This window comes from Poromitra crassiceps, assembly GCF_964638095.1.
Source record: "Poromitra crassiceps genome assembly, chromosome: 12".
NCBI lineage: Eukaryota > Metazoa > Chordata > Actinopteri > Beryciformes > Melamphaidae > Poromitra > Poromitra crassiceps.
In genome coordinates, this window is record NC_139632.1 from 21,711,843 (window position 1) to 21,728,574 (window position 16,732).

General features: G+C 42.5%; 1 protein-coding gene across 1 annotated transcript; it reads left to right on the top strand.

The window, feature by feature from the left end:
* Positions 1-1,231: 1,231 nt before the first annotated feature.
* On the top strand, positions 1,232-15,568 carry clocka (clock circadian regulator a). Its single transcript, XM_083648377.1, has 21 exons — positions 1,232-1,338; positions 1,460-1,551; positions 5,219-5,278; positions 5,741-5,889; positions 6,025-6,116; positions 6,199-6,288; positions 6,908-7,028; positions 7,204-7,317; positions 7,406-7,524; positions 7,672-7,754; positions 8,125-8,231; positions 8,758-8,905; positions 10,159-10,234; positions 10,378-10,522; positions 11,480-11,592; positions 11,725-12,060; positions 13,724-13,882; positions 14,106-14,309; positions 14,492-14,679; positions 14,950-15,211; positions 15,332-15,568. Exons 2-21 carry the CDS (start codon positions 1,532-1,534, stop codon positions 15,533-15,535), a joined length of 2,790 nt encoding a protein of 929 aa, XP_083504503.1. The 5' UTR covers positions 1,232-1,338; positions 1,460-1,531; the 3' UTR covers positions 15,536-15,568.
* The last annotated feature ends 1,164 nt before the right edge of the window (positions 15,569-16,732 follow it).

Here is a 16,732-nt window from a genome sequence, read left to right on the forward strand (position 1 = left end):
GAGAAATCCAGCTGCTGCACAAGGTTACCTACTTTCCCCCCATGGCTTACATAAGCACTACACTCCTGTTAGGTCTCAGCAAAATCAGGCTTGTGATATTGCATACAGCATTGGTCCTCTGCCAAGGCAACAGACCAAATAGATTAACTTTGAAATAAACCCTGGTGGGGGTCACTGTCGCAGGGCGGGCGGGCGAGCGGCTGCGCAGGCCTAGGAATCTGCCTCGTATGGCAAATAGGCGAATCTCCCAAAATGTTGGCGTATCCCTTTAACTGCAGTAAATGGGCTAAAATGTGCAAAAACACCATCATTCATGCAAATGGCATGAAACAACTAATATCTACATTTATGTCCTTGTGTTCTGCATTAGGTTCAAATGGAAAAGAAGACTGTTCTCCAGCACTTCAATGACATTGTGGCTTCACAATGACTATGTAACTGGTAAGTGCAATTCCCCTGCCTGGATCCAGCCTTGTAAATAACTGTGTCGCCAATTTAATTTCAACTCCACTTCTTCGAATTGTCTATCCATGCTCTGGGATTGGCCGGGCAATTGCGGTACAATGTGTTTTCCCCTTCACATGCCTAAACTCAACATGAATCCATTTCACATACTGGTTTCAATTCTGCCCTGGTGGTTTTTTGCTATTTCAAATTTTATTCAATACAACTTTTTTGCTGTTTCTCCCATCCCAACTTTTGGACAGCTCTTTTTAACGTTAAAATAAAAAGTGCTCAGAGAACGCATTATTTGGCCTCCGTACTGTTTACGGTCGGATGTGGGCTATGAGCATTCTTTAGCTTTTGAGTCAGAAAAGGTTGGGAACCACTGCTTTATCGAAATCGCCGATCTCCTCGCTGATGGTCTCATTTGCTGATGTAGAAGATGTCAGTAGACTTTTAGACTGTTTCATAACCAGTTAAAAGTTCCTTCTAGCTGCTTTAATGCTAGAGCACATACTGTACATATGTGAAGGGGTTCCAAAGTGTGTTCTGTAGATTTGTTGAGCGGACACATTTGCAAATTGTAATATCTTGGGAATCTGTGTGTGTTTGGCCCATTGCCTTAGCTGGAACCCGCTCATGGCTGCTTGCAGCAATGTTTCACCTTTTTCTTTAACCTCTTGTAGACTCAAATGTTGCTGCCATGTGCCACATCCGAAGCAGAAGAAAAACTCAACTCGGTGAAGAACTTTTGGGAACTTTCTACCCTCTGACCCAGGCCTCTTTCAGTGACTTGCCCCCGAGGCTCACGAATCACCACAGTGTCTTCACTCAGACTCTACCTTCATCCCACACAACCTTCCTCATCCTCTCATAGGACTGGCTGTACACTAGGTAAGGCCAGATTGTGTTCTGACAGCCTAGCCTGTCATGTCTGTCTGATTTGCCAATGTCAAATGTTTTGCATTACTAGTAGTGATGAAGGTGTTGTAAGTTGTCATTTTCTCTTTCAAAGGTTCATTCACAAATGTCTACCTCACGATTAAAAGGCCCCTCTCGACCACTGCGACCCTGAACAGGATACAAAATGACCTCTAGCATCGACCGGTAAGTTAGCTTAGCTGGCCATGACATAAGGACAATTGGATTCTTTTGGAGGAACCAATTTCAAAATTATTATTGTTTGTCTCCATACCAGTTAATCTCCATAAAGACAGATCCCTTTTCTATGCTCTGCCAATAGGGTGTTTTTGGACCTCCAAAAAGAGGGGAGGGGGTTCTCTTTGCTTCTGTATTCACATGGAGCTTCACTACAAATGCTTAAGGTTCACAGTAAATTAAAGTGCATAATCATGGATCTTAAAGTCCCTGATTGGGCATGTGTTTTATATACATATAGTATGTATACTGTATATTTATAGTAGCTCTTACTGGGCATGGTAACAAGGTAACTTGTGTTATAGCCATAATAGAGAACCGCAGGTTTTCTATGACTTTTGGAATGTTTTAGGAAACGCTTCAAAAGGCATACAAGTTATTCACATTTGCGAAGAGTATCATGCTGAACCCAAATTCACGTTCCCATACATTTTTGTTAACCACAGACCTTATTTTATGCATTTAAGTGAAATCCCCATTCTAAAACCCCATAGACTTTTCCACTGACGAACCAAAATGGTGGCAACATCCGCTCATTAGTCCAATCAGAGTCCAATAGTTCACAATGGATATAAGGCGGGTACATCCGTTGAAGGCGGGCACATCCGCTAATTTCTCCAATGACCTGTCTCAGTTTTGTTTACCTGTGTTGTGATTGATCGAATATCATCGAACCTCCTCCGGTCTGAAGCTTTTTCCCCCCTTTTGCCAAATTTGAATGGGCTAAAGTACAGACTGTCTCTGGAGCATTGGAAGATTGTGGAAGAGACAGACTGACTTGAGAGACTACATAATACCTGACAGGGGTACTCTTTACAGTGATTACAGTTATGGGTACAACACACAGCTAAGTACCAAGGCTATACCATTGGCTTTTCTAAATGACTATGGATATGTCTGCGTTTATATCATCTGAAGAGTGTTCTACAAAGTCTTGTACAGATTAAAAGCAGGAGAAAATGGCATTGCTATCCCTGCTGCTGCTGCATAGAATTCATCAGCACGGTTCAAACATGTTCTTGACCAATCAGATTGCTTGGCTCAAACTCCCTTCTCATGAATGATAAGCCGCCTTATCATGATGCTTATGTTGGCTCACTTATGTAGTGGTTAGTGATGTCTTATTTTTCTAGTCGGGATGAGTGACAGTTGGAATGTGTTAGTTTCTCCAACCAGCCAGAATCTCCCACCCTCGTCCTTAGATGATCAAGCAGCAGAGACCACCTCCATTTGGAGTGTGAGGTGTTCTGCTCCTCACTGTGTGTGCCCTCTCATGTGACTGAGAGGCCCAGGTGTTCTGCTCCTCACTGTGTGTGCCCTCTCATGTGACTGAGAGGTGTTCTGCTCCTCACTGTGTGTGCCCTCTCATGTGACTGAGAGGTGTTCTGCTCCTCACTGTGTGTGCCCTCTCATGTGACTGAGAGGTGTTCTGCTCCTCACTGTGTGTGCCCTCTCATGTGACTGAGAGGTGTTCTGCTCCTCACTGTGTGTGCCCTCTCATGTGACTGAGAGGCCCAGGTGTTCTGCTCCTCACTGTGTGTGCCCTCTCATGTGACTGAGAGGTGTTCTGCTCCTCACTGTGTGTGCCCTCTCATGTGACTGAGAGGTGTTCTGCTCCTCACTGTGTGTGCCCTCTCATGTGACTGAGAGGTGTTCTGCTCCTCACTGTGTGTGCCCTCTCATGTGACTGAGAGGCCCAGGTGTTCTGCTCCTCACTGTGTGTGCCCTCTCATGTGACTGAGAGGCCCAGGGGCTCGAGGCCATCCACCCTCTGCTGTCTTTAGAGCTGCACTACAGCAGTGGCCAGAAAAGAAAGGAACATGACCTCATATAAAGGGAGTTCTCTTGGCGTAGTAGTGGAATGGAAGGGGTTGGTAGCAGGCCTCAAAATACCCCGCCCAGTTTATGGGTGAACTCCTCTGACCATTGTCTGTCTCAGAGGAAAAAACACGGTCAGCCACACCCACATGGAGACTTTGAGTGCCATGTGAGTCCATCTTGAGTAAGGCAGAGGTGAGAGCTGTCTGTTGTTAAGATACAGTATACAAAGCTCAAGTGAGCTCAATAGTCCCATTGACCATGTGGCTGTTTCATGGTTAAGTTGACAAAAGGAAGCCGTGTGTTTATGTAAAATGAAAACTCAATGGTTGGCGTCTCTCCATTAGTTAATGCACACTCACTTTTTTTTACGAGCACAAACACCATTAGTGATAATTATTAGCCAGACTAGAATACACTGTACTCCAAAACACTGTATGGGTATGGATAGAATGCCCCCACACCCACAGTATGTACTTACAGTAATTACTGTGTGTGTTGTTTGAACTGTGGCACTTGCTTTATTTGTAGTGTTCAGATTCATTACTAAATTACATTTGGCCCATGCAATAATAATAAAAGAAACCCATCTTCATGACAGACTAATAATGTAATAATGTGATATTCTGTTGATCTCTGAAGAGAAAGCTGGCTGCTGCTTTTGACTTGCCCCAGGCCTCCATTGAAAGAGATTTTGAACTCAGTGGGACTCGCCTAGTTAAATAAAGGATAAAAACATCTTTTCACTTGCTCCCCTCCAGGGAGATCAGAGTACAGGGTCAGTTGCACAACATTGCTGGAGCTGGTAGGGATTGAGTTACTTGCTCAAGGGTACTTCAGCTGGGTGGATGCTTGCTGACGTGGCTCGATCCTGGGTTATCCATTTTGAAGGATGGTCTCATCAACCAACCCCCCTTCCCCCGTTATATGGCAAAGTTCAGTTGTTAGATGTTTGAGATTGACTCCGAGCTGTAAAAGCTTGTTTTGTGCATCTATGAATGAGTGGCCAAGACTTTGGTCTGATTGATGACTAATGACACTCCTGTGTTATTATCATACATAGCTGAAAGGTGATGGTGACGTCACTACTGCTTCACTAAGGAAACACTGAACACACACATCATCATAATGCTCTCCGTCCATGTGTGCTCACAGTACAGATGCTCAAACAGGAGACCTTGGCTGCATGTGTTCATATCTATCCTGACTGCACTATTATCTTTACTTTTTCATTGATGCATGAGACAATGTATGCCTTGTGGGCTCTCAAAGTTTCAGTCATTATTTGATGCCCAAATCGGATATAATTGCAAGTTGAGACAGTAATCAAAATGTTCTGTGCTGTGAGATGGAAGACTCATCCCCGTTTTCCAGAATACCTGTAAGTTGAGTCAGTGAGCAAGAAGTCCAATCTGGATGAAGACTGGCTGTCATAGTGTTAGCTGCAGCATGGGGCTGTGCTTTTGTGTTTTTATTATTTTATTCTGTTCTGTTATACTCTATCCAATTTTATTCTATTTATTTATGTATTTATTTATTTATTTATTTGATTTAAACATGGAGAAGTATCCTCTTATAGATGTTTCTTAGAAGTTTCTTGTAAATACTTGGGGATGGATACGTACATATCAAACCTACTCTAATTGCCCTTTGACAGGACTGAATTTGCTTTTGGATGGCTTCATCAAACAATTGTCCTAAGTATTTTTTAACCTGCACAATTGGCTTATCATTAGAGTGATTGTTGGAGTGGAGAATGGGATGATCTGGTCCAATTTATGGTGTGTTTGCTCTGCAGGGATGACAGCAGTATCTTTGATGGGTTAATGGAAGAAGATGAGAAGGACAAAGCAAAACGGTGAGATCCCTGTGGCTTGTGCTCGGACATCACGAAGATTCTTTGTGATACCACAAGTTTAGTTGTTACAGGACAGTAGTTGGATATTTGTAATTATGTATTGTGTATATTATTAAAACTGCATAGACAAGGTTTCTATGGAAAAGTACACCTGCCTCAATCAGTCTAAATCCCAAAGTGGGCCTGAAGATTCTTCCTGTTTGCTCAAACTAAGTTCTGGTATGGTTGCTAGGTGGAAAACTTATCTGCACACAGGTAGTGATGAATTGACAGTTAAGAACGAAACATAAAACTCACCAGCCACTAAGAAGAAGACATGCGGCTTGCTGATGTCACATAAGGGATTTGTGGGTATCGAAGCCCTCAAAGTAGTTACTTCTGGCTACCATTTGTCATTGACAAATGGTACCATCAAGGCCTATAGAATACAAGTTGTCATTCCCCTTGTGTTTAAACCCACAGTGTGTCCCGTAACAAGTCTGAAAAGAAACGCAGAGACCAGTTCAATGTCCTTATCAAGGAGCTGGGTACCATGTTGCCGGGCAACACCCGGAAGATTGACAAATCCACTATCTTACAGAAGAGCATTGACTTCCTGCGCAAACACAAGGGTAAGGAAATGTGAAGACTGCCTGCAATCTGTTCATAAGACAGATTTACGGAGCGGGAGTTGCATACTGTTCATCTGACCCATTTTTCTGTCTAAGGATCCTGGCATGTTTTATCTCATGTTTTATCTCTATCAGAAATCGCTGCTCAGTCAGAGTCAACCGAGATCAGACAAGACTGGAAACCTCCTTTTCTTAGTAATGAAGAGTTCACTCAGTTGATGTTGGAGGTGAGTCGGTGGCACACTAACATCTCATTTGCTTGCATATTCAAGAATATGTGTCAAGTGAAAGAGTTTTGGTTTCCATCAGGCATTAGATGGATTCTTCCTCGCAATTATGACCGATGGGAATATAATCTACGTCTCTGAGAGTGTGACGTCCCTACTAGAGCACTTACCTGTGAGTATAATGTGCTCAAATTGTGAATTAATGATGACTAGTGCAGTGCCTGTTCCCCTCCCTCCCCTTCCCCGCATTCACACATGCTCTCCCACTTCCCACTCTTCACCCCCCCCCCCCACCCCATCCTCCCCCTGCTTGCACCGCTCTTCCCCCAATTCATGCTTTCTCGGGTCCCCAGCAGCACACAGGCCAAGTTTGAAGTTAATTGGATGAAAGGTACTTGAGATACGTGAATGCCATGTTCTGATTGGAATTGCATGACATTTTGGCACTGCCCTCTGCTGGGTTCCCAGCAGCGCATTCCCCAAGTTTGAAGTTGATCGGGCAAACTGTTCTCGAGATAAACCGCTTTTTGTGTCGCCGGTAGGTGACGCTATGACTGACTATGTCCCACTTTCACAAAATTCTGCATTGCACTCTGTCGGGTTCCCCTAAGCACACTCCCTGATTTTGAAGTCAATCCAATGAATGGTTCTCAAGATATGTGAAATACCGCTTAGATTATGTCTTTGAAGACTGAATGGTCTATAATAACAATACATGTCAGCTGTATAATTAATGTAGCTACAACTGCTCATAAACTCAGTAGAGTTAAAAGATGATTTATGTGTTGCAGTCTGATCTTGTGGATCAGAATCTGTTGAACTTTTTGCCCATGGGAGAGCATTCAGATGTGTACAAGGCTCTGTCCTCTCATATACTGGAGGGAGAGACACTGACGCCTGAATTTCTGAGAAGTAAGTGCTGCAGCTTTTTCACTGGGATCTTCTGTTATATCTTATTTCTTTAATTCACCATTATATTTACTGACTCATCCTGAGTTTATTGACACTATACGCTGATGGCCCTTGGTGCATTATTCTTAAAGTTAGGTCTTAATTTGTTTGTAACACTGTTTTTGTCTGTTTCCAGCAAAAAATCAGCTAGAATTTTGTTGCCACATGCTCCGAGGGACGATAGACCCAAAAGAGCCCCCTGTGTACGAATATGTTAAGTTCATTGGAAACTTCAAGTCCCTGACTAATGGTGAGTTAGATGTCTGTGCCTTGAGTTAGGTTTTCCTGGCTCGCTGGCTGTAAGCTTTCATTTGTCTTTTGTTTCCGTTTCCCCCTAGTGCCTAATTGTACCCGAAATGGTTTTGAAGGAGTGATCCAGCGATCACTTCACTCTGCCTTTGAAGACAGAGTCTGTTTCATAGCAACTGTGAGGCTAGATAAACCACAGTTTATCAAGGTAAGAATCAAAAGCTGCTACTCCACTGGCCTACATTTTGCCTACTTGACACACATTCGATGTCATGCTTAAGGGGTTTAAATAACTTATCTTTGGAGATTTGGAAATGACTTACTACAGCCCTCACCTCACCTCTGTCCCCCACAGGAGATGTGCACTGTAGACGAGCCTAATGAGGAGTTCACCTCCAGACATAGTTTAGAATGGAAGTTTCTCTTCTTGGACCACAGGTACAGTCTCTGTTTGTGAATGAACCCGACAAATAATTCAGCATTACTTTTTCATGTCATTGTGTGCCAATATATTTTGGTCTATTGTTAGTGTATACTATGTTTTGGGGATTTTAAGTCATTGCCAGTGCTAGGATCAACCATTAACTCACTAGAAGCTACTTGCAACAGACCTTTTTGATAGTATTTTTCATTCAGTGCTGCCTGAGTCAGGGCTCCCTGGAGGAGGGTGCTGTCAACCCTTTGGACACAATACTAGAGCATTTAGTCCTGTCCTACTACTGTGGAAACTCCATGATAGTGAAGTCTTATTAAACAATGGTGTGCAAGTGATGTAATGTCAACATTGTCATTATTTGTTTATGTCCAGAGCTCCACCCATCATAGGTTACCTGCCGTTTGAGGTACTGGGTACGTCAGGATATGACTACTACCATGTGGATGACCTGGAGACACTGGCCAAATGCCATGAACACTGTAAGTACGGTTCCATCTATCATCAATAGAGAGGCAAAGTGAACGTCACTTCCTGCTTCAGCACTGTACCAGAGATTTTCATCCGCCATTTATTTTCCCATAGACATTTCGTAAAATGCTTATAAAAATAGTTTTACTTGGTCAAACCAAATGGTTCAGATATATTTAGAATCGGGAGAGACCATAAAACATTTCACTCAGACCAAAAAACATCGAAAAAATATTTTCTTTAAATCCGCATTTTTTTAACGTTTTGGTCTGAGTGAAATGTTATGTGGTCTCTCCTGTTTCTAAATATATCTGAACCGTTTGGTTTGACAAAGTAAAACTATTTTATAAGCATTTTACGAAATGGGGAAATAAATAGCGGATGAAAATCTCTGGTACAGTGCTGAAGCAGGAAGTGACGTTTCACTTTGGCTCTCTATTAAGTTAAGTGAGTTGACCATTATCAGGTTCTTCTTGAGTTTCCCTTCTGTTCTAAACTGTGAATGTCAGTCAGGTCCCTCTCTGTGTGTCTGTGTAGTAATGCAATATGGCAAGGGAAAGTCGTGCTACTACAGGTTCCTCACCAAAGGGCAGCAGTGGATTTGGCTTCAGACCCACTACTACATCACCTACCACCAGTGGAACTCCAGACCAGAGTTCATTGTCTGCACACACACTGTTGTAAGGTATGGGAAAGATTTAACCTTTGTAGACATAGAAATAAAAAACACATGTATCATGGGGCAACATACAACTTAGAAGCCTAGATATTAATTAAGTTAGTTAGTTAGTTAGTTTATTTATTTATTTATCTGGTCGATTATACACAACTAGGCATCTCGTGTGCTACGCGCGCTCGATTCCCGCCCTGCAGCTTGCCGAGCTGGCCCTGCAGCTCTGCGTGGGCTCACTTGCTCCCTCGACCGCTGTGCGGGCTCACTTGCTCTTATGACATCACTGATGATGTCAAAACTTTGCATCACTGATATCACAATTGCTCTTATGACATCACTGATGATGGCACAATGCCAATGACATCACTGATTATGTTAGAATGCCTATGACATCATCAGTGATGTCACAATGCACAATTGCTCAAGTGACATCACTGATGACATCACTTCCAGTTGAGTGACATCACTTCCATGATGGGACAAAAATTGCACAGCCCACATGCTCCCTTTAGTTATGATGATGATGATGATATGATGATGATAACAAATAACAAATACAGCCATAAAACTGGTTTAAATAATACATAATATAATAATATAATATATAATAACATAATATAATAATAATAAATAATAATTATGTCCAAAATCAAACATTATAAGCTTGAAGCTTATTGTGCCTACCCTTAATACTTAACAAAGCATTAAGCATAGGTCAGCCTTTTACAAATAGTCACTAAATTCATCAGCAACCTCTTTTATGTTATTCATAGTTACATTTAGATTTTTAACAAAATATAACTAGGGTAATCTGCTTACCTTTTATGCTGTTGTTGATCGTTATCCATGTTCCCTGACTATTCGGTTACAGTTTATGATAATACTCCTTATTACAGCTCATAATACTTATCAATTTATTTTTACATTTCTCCTTATTACATCTCATAATGCTTATCAGTTTATTTTTATATTTCTCCTTATTACCGTACATCTCATAATGCTTATCAGTTTATTTTTATATTTCTTCTACCTATTTTAATTTCCCTCTGTTCTACATTTTAGGGATTTCCTATAGAGTGTATATTTCCTCTTGCATGCATTCAGCTTTTGTTATTCTGCTCAGTTTTATAATCATGGGATATGACCTACCACAAGACAAACCCCCCCCTTCCCCAAATGTACTTCTACTTTGGTCAGGATGTGTACTTTTTATTTCTTTTATTCTTGTATTACTTTTATTTCTATTTTATTTCCTATCTTTACAGTTATGCTGAGGTAAGAGCAGAGCAGCGCAGAGAGCTTGGGATTGAAGAGTTACCACCTGAAATCACAGCAGACAAGGTGAGTCTATTTTTTATTTCATTTTATTCATGATGCCGCATCCATAGCATATTATCCATAACTATCCTACTTAAGGGAATCCAGATCCAATGAGCTTTTCCCACACCACACTGACTGCTGTCACTTTGTCCCCCACCTGACAGCAGTCCCAGGATTCTGGGTCAGAGTCACAAGTCAACACCTGCAGCCTGAAGGAGGCTCTAGAGCGCTTTGACCGGAGCCGTACGCCCTCCGCCTCCTCTCGCAGCTCACGCAAGTCCTCACACACCGCTGTGTCTGAGGCAGCCTGTAAGCATTCACAACAAACTGCTTTTCAGTAACCCAGCACACTGACACCTCAACATGATCTCTCCATGACTGTGACAGCTATTTTGTAACCATTTATGCCAAGCATTCCTGTTTTTCCAAAAGTCAGTCAGTAACGCTTAGTGAAATGATACACTTCGTCAGATAGAGGGTATTTTTGACTGTGTGATGCAGTGTTTCTCATACAGGAGCACAAAATCAAAAGTTGGTCAGTGTTTAGATATCGATCAAAATCTATCCCTAATGTGCCTGATGTCGCATCATGTCATGTTTGTAATTTGAAGCTGTACAGACAGCACACCAGCAGCACTGAACCCAATGCACAGAGTCTCCCGGTGTAGAAATAAAGTGAAACTTGACATTCCACAGTCAGTAACAGGGATATGCAGACAGTAACTCTAAAACTTTACTGCCATACAAACTTTAACAGTAGGTGACCTCACCTTGTGGTATTTAAAGGGATAGTTCAGATTTTTTTGATGTGGGGTTGTATGAGGTACTTGTTGACAGTCCGTGTACTGCCACAGTAGAATGGAGAAATGGAGACCTAAATGAAGGCTTTTCAAGTCCACTTGGCTTGTGGAGACTTGGATTATGCCAGGTGAGCAGGATGGAAACAGTTTGTGTTTTTCTGTTGCTTTTACGTTTTTGCTCGTGACCCTTTTCACACTCGGCAGACAGCTTTACTTGCATGACACAGCTGGTCTCCATTTATCCATTCTACTGGATGTACGTAGCACAATGACTGTCATCAAGTACCTCATACAACCCCACATAAAAAAATCTGAACTATCCCTTTAAGTAACGTTAGTGGAATTAGGTCATTTAACCTTGTCGCAGTGCTTCAGTGCATAGAATTGAACACACGCCATGTCAATGTGTCTGTACAGGATCTGTGCTTGTTTCATCTGAGCACCATATCTGTGTTTCCCCCCTCAGCAACACAGACTAAGCTTCAAGGAAGGAGACAGAGTATGCCAGCATTGCCAGGACGCCAATCTGTTTCTGCTGTTGAGATGACATCACAACGAAGGTCATCAATCAGTAGTCAGGTCAGTCTGGGCGGAGAAAAGATGCTTGGTTTAAGTTAAGATCTGACTAATTGTGCAATGGGTAATGATGGATCACATTACTGAAACTGATTCAAAGAACTCTGAACTCATCCTCTCTTTTCTTTTCATCAGCAATCCATGACCTCCCAGAATACAGTACTACCCATGGTTTCACAACAACAGCAACAACAACAGCAGCAACAACAACAACAACAGCAACAGCAACAACAACAGCAACAACAACAGCAGCAGCAACAACAACAACAACAGCAACAACAACAACAGCAGCAACAACAGCAGCAACAACAACAACAGCAACAACAACAACAACAGCAACTACAACAACAACAGCAGCTGCAACAACAACAACAACAGCAACAACAACAACAGCAACTACAACAACAACAGCAGCTGCAACAACAACAACAACAGCAACAGCAACAACCACAGATTCAGCCCAGTATCCAAGTAAGATATTCATAGAATTCATTTTAGGGTTTGAGTCGAACCTTAAAGGAACAGCTCACCCTAAAATCCAAAATACATATATTCCTTCTCACCTGTAGTGCTATTTATCCATCTATATCGTTTTGTGTTAGTTGCGTGAGTTTTGGAGATATTGGCCGCATAGTTTCTGCCTTCTCTCCAATACAATGGAACTGGATGGCACTCGGCTTGTGGTGCTCAAAGTGCCAAAGAAATACATTTGAAAAACTCAACGGCAATGTCTCAATTTTCTTTTGACCAAACTACACCTGCTAGCTGCTAGCTAGTTCCTACATGAGACTGCAAAAGAAAATAGTTCCTACATGAAACTGCTCACAACAAAGTCTGTGCATTATCTTGAGTAACCGGGTCATGATTTCTGGAAAGAGACAATGCTGTTGAGTTTTTCAAATGTATTTTTTTTGTGCTTCGAGCACTACAAGCCGAGTGCCATCTAGTTCCATTCTATTGGAGAGAAAGCAGAAACTCGGCGGCCGGCCGATATCTCCAAAACTCAGGCATCTATCCCAAAATGATATAGATGGATAAATAGCACTAGAGGTGAGAAGAAAAATATGTATTTTGGATTTGGATTGGATGAGCTGTCCCTTTAAGTGCCATACAGCCAGTTTGTATCAACCCTGGAGTTCCTGGCAGGGATATGCAGCCTCTGACAAGATAGGCACTTCACATATTGAATATGTAAATCAAGGCATGTACTTCATATTATGATATGGGGATTGCTTCTGAAACCCTGCACTATTGTCTGGCATCAGTTTCCTGGTGTAAAATACAAAGTCTGCAAACTAATAAACAACAGATATATCAAATAGGATATGAATTGTCCAATCACAGAAACTTGAAGGAAGTTAATGCTCCTGATTGGTCTCTGGAATTGTATTTAAAGCAATTGGACAACTTTTCACAAATAAGTAATCAAGGTGTGTCCTACCATGTGCTCGGGTTTTCAATGATCATGGAAGTAGACGGCACCACCAATTGTGCTGAGTTTAACAGACGGCCAGTGCATCCAGTGTTTGCTTATGGATTGGGGCTCAATCATTGAAGCCATCCCTCCCATGTTACTCCAGGTAACTTGCCCTTTCCATCTTGGCGGCAAGTGAGAGGGTGATGTGTGATGTTGTGTCAATATCTGTCAATATCTGCACCAAACAATGTACATACATTATTATTATTATTCATAATTTTACATTTTATTTTATACTGTGAATGTCCTGAGTTCATGATGCCTAGTATATATTCATCTGATGTCATCTTAAAACTGAATTAAGTGCACATGGTATTTAAAAGTAATGCCTCACCTGAAACATATTAAAAAGGAGAAAAGTCCATGGCCCAGTGTTCCCTCAAACCCAGATCAACCTGTGCACAAGTGAAAGCATCCCCAAAATACTCACACACTAAATAGCTCCGGTCTGAATAGGAACAGCAGATCTCAGTCTGCATAAGACCTTTTGCAGTCTGAATCAGTGTACGTACACTTATTGGATGAAAACACCACTGACTGAACCATTCTTTTGAATCAACTGCTTGTCTCAACTCAAGTCACACCAAATACAAGTGTTTCTTTTTGCCACTTTACTTTACTTACTGGCTGTGTGCCTGTGCCAATGCCCTTTGACAGCCAATGGTGCAGTTCTCCAGCCAGTTGGAAGCCATGCAACTCCTGAAAGACCAGCTAGAGCAGAGGACAAGGATGATCGAGACCAACATCCAGCGGCAGCAGGACGAGCTCCGGCAGATCCAGGACGACCTGCAGAGGGTGCAGGGACACAACATACAGGTTAGACTTGGCAGCACTGCTAATGAGTGTGTGGCAAAAGGTCCCAAAGTGGGTGAAGATATGGGCCACAATTGTATTGGCAGTCTTCTGTTTTTTATGTGGTGAAAAGGATAGTTTTTTATGCATATATGATGATTAGATGTGTGTTTGGATGGTTTTATTGCTGTTATAGTTGGTTTGCGATAAAGACAGAAGGAGTTTTCCTCTGAACTCTATGTTACAGATGTTCCTGCAGCAAGGAGCTGGAGGACTAAATCTCAGCTCTGTTCAAATGGCCCAGGGGAATGCTGTGCAACCAGGGGGCGCCCTCAGCATACAGGGCCAGGTGGTCTCTGCAGGGACTCTACAGACCAGCATACAGCAACAACATCCTGTCCAGCCCCAGCAACAAACCCTCCTATGTGAACAGAGCACATCACTCTCACAGGTCAGCTACACTAAATAGCTCTCTGCATTTTGCCTTCCCATGTATTTGCTAGAACTAACAGCAACACTCAATGACCAAGTTTAATCATGCCCTGGTTTGTTTGTTACCTATATACCTGATACATCACTTATGTTACGATATACTATAGATCTTGTTATTATTTCTGGTTCTGTGTATTTCAGTCTCGGCGGCCATCTCTCACACTGCAGCCTCAACAAAATTCGCTGCCTGCCTCTCTCTACAACACAATGATGATCTCTCAGCAAAGCCCAGCCAACGTGGTCCAGATTGCCACTAGCCTCGCCCAGAATAGTGGCCCCAACACTCCTGCTGTGGCAACATTTGCCCAGGACCGTGGCACACAGATTAGGTTTGCAAAGACTACCATAATTTTATTTTTTGTTTACATTTTATTTTCTCACAAAAGGTGAATGTGTTGTCTAGTAAAATACATTATGAAGACCACAAATATTACACATGTCTCACACCCACTACAATCCATATGCCACCCCACTGCTCATCACTTTTATTTGGTGTAGTACAAGTGTTTCAACAATCTAATTCCACTAGTGCAAGGGTTAGAACTAAGGGAAATCTCCTTACCTAATCTACTGTCCTGGTCTTCTTCTGTCTCTGCCAGGTTTCCTGCTGGTCCTCAGCTGCTTACCAAGCTGGTGACAGGTCCAATGGCCTGTGGGGCAGTCATGGTCCCCACAACCATGTTCATGGGCCAAGTGGTGACGGCCTTCGCTCCTCAGCAGGGCCAGACCCAGACCATCAGCATTTCCCAGCAGCCACTGCAGCAACAGCAGGAGCAGCAGCCGGGCCAGCGACAGTCACACGCTGCAGCCATGCAACCAGGGCAGTCTCAGCTGACCCAACAGCAAACACAGTTCCTACCGGTAACAACCAGATTTAAATTAACTTTAAACCTGCACATAGCGTGTTCACGTTTACGGGCATATAAATCCCTCGACGTAGTCACAACCCCAGTAACCTTAACATTTTGCTTAATGCTTAAGGCTCCTCGGCTACTTCATGGAAACCAGTCCACCCAGTTGATCCTGCAGGCAGCGTTCCCATTGCAGCAGCAGGGCACCTTCACTGCCACAACCCAACAGCAGCAGCAGAAGCAGCAGCAACAGCAGCAACAACTTCAACAGCAGCAACTAGGCTCTCACAGGGCAGACAGCCTATCTGACCGCTCCTCTACACAGCCACAGTAGCTGGCTGAAGCCAATCAGAAGCGGAGTGAGCCAAACCCAGGTGTGGGTGCCTTTGTGATGGGGGGGGGGGGTCTAATGAAGAGCTCTGCTGACAATGCAGTACTGAGACCATGCCTCAGAGAAAGAGGAGTGATGGGAATGGTCTCATATGTTTGACCTCCCCAGAATCTTTTGCTGCTTGCACTTAACTCCGGAGCGCAGAGTGCTACAAACAACCCAAGGCTGGGCTCACCATAGCCCTGGCATGGGGCTATGGGTCAAAACTCTCTGGATTGAGGCCTTTTCTCCAAGCCAACAGGGGGCCAAGATCCCTGTAATGGACTGAGCTCATCCCCTCCTCCCCTGGCCCTTGTGTGTTCAGTGTGTGCTCCAGTCACCCTCACAGGATTCATTTATGCAGAGCTGTCCAGTTAATGCAGTGGAGCTTGTATCCAAGCTTCAAAGAAGTCCTGCAGAACAGCCAATGGCACGTTTGTTATAGGTGTTTTCTCCTATTATTGTTTTTCATGTCAAAGTAATTATGGGTCAGAACATATTTTTAAGAATGTCATGTAGATTGAACTTTTACTGTACAGAACATCGTGTGTAATATAATATGTAAATATATGGAAAAAAGACAGAGAACTAATATTTTATATGATGCATGAAATGAAAAGCATAGTCTGTTATTTGTAGCTTTGAATATGCTTTTTTTCTAGTATTCTAAGAAAAAAAGAACCTATTATGCTCAATGGCTGATATTTTCACAGACTTTCTTTCTCCTAAGGGGTGATATGTTTGTGTGTGTCTGCATAGCAGATAATGCAAATGCTGCTGGTTGTGTCACAGTTTGTTTGATCCTTACCCCGTATTTTCATACAATTTCATAAAATTGTCAAAAATGATACACAAATGTTTTAAAGTTAGAATATTTATAAGCTTTATAATATGTGCTTCAACGCAGCACAATAAAGACTCTAAATTAACACAGAGTCAATTATTGTGAATGAAATAAAGATGACCAAGGTTAGGCTAAATGTACCCCATGATAGGATTTGTTAGCCCGCAATCCTTTCATATCCTTATTTTCTGAATCTTCTGCTGAGATCCCTACACTTCAGAGCCATCCATAATGCATGCATGGTATCGGTACAGGCTTTAGTCGAAATATAATAATTTATCCCTTAAATTAATGTATTGAAGTGTAGGTGCTAGGTG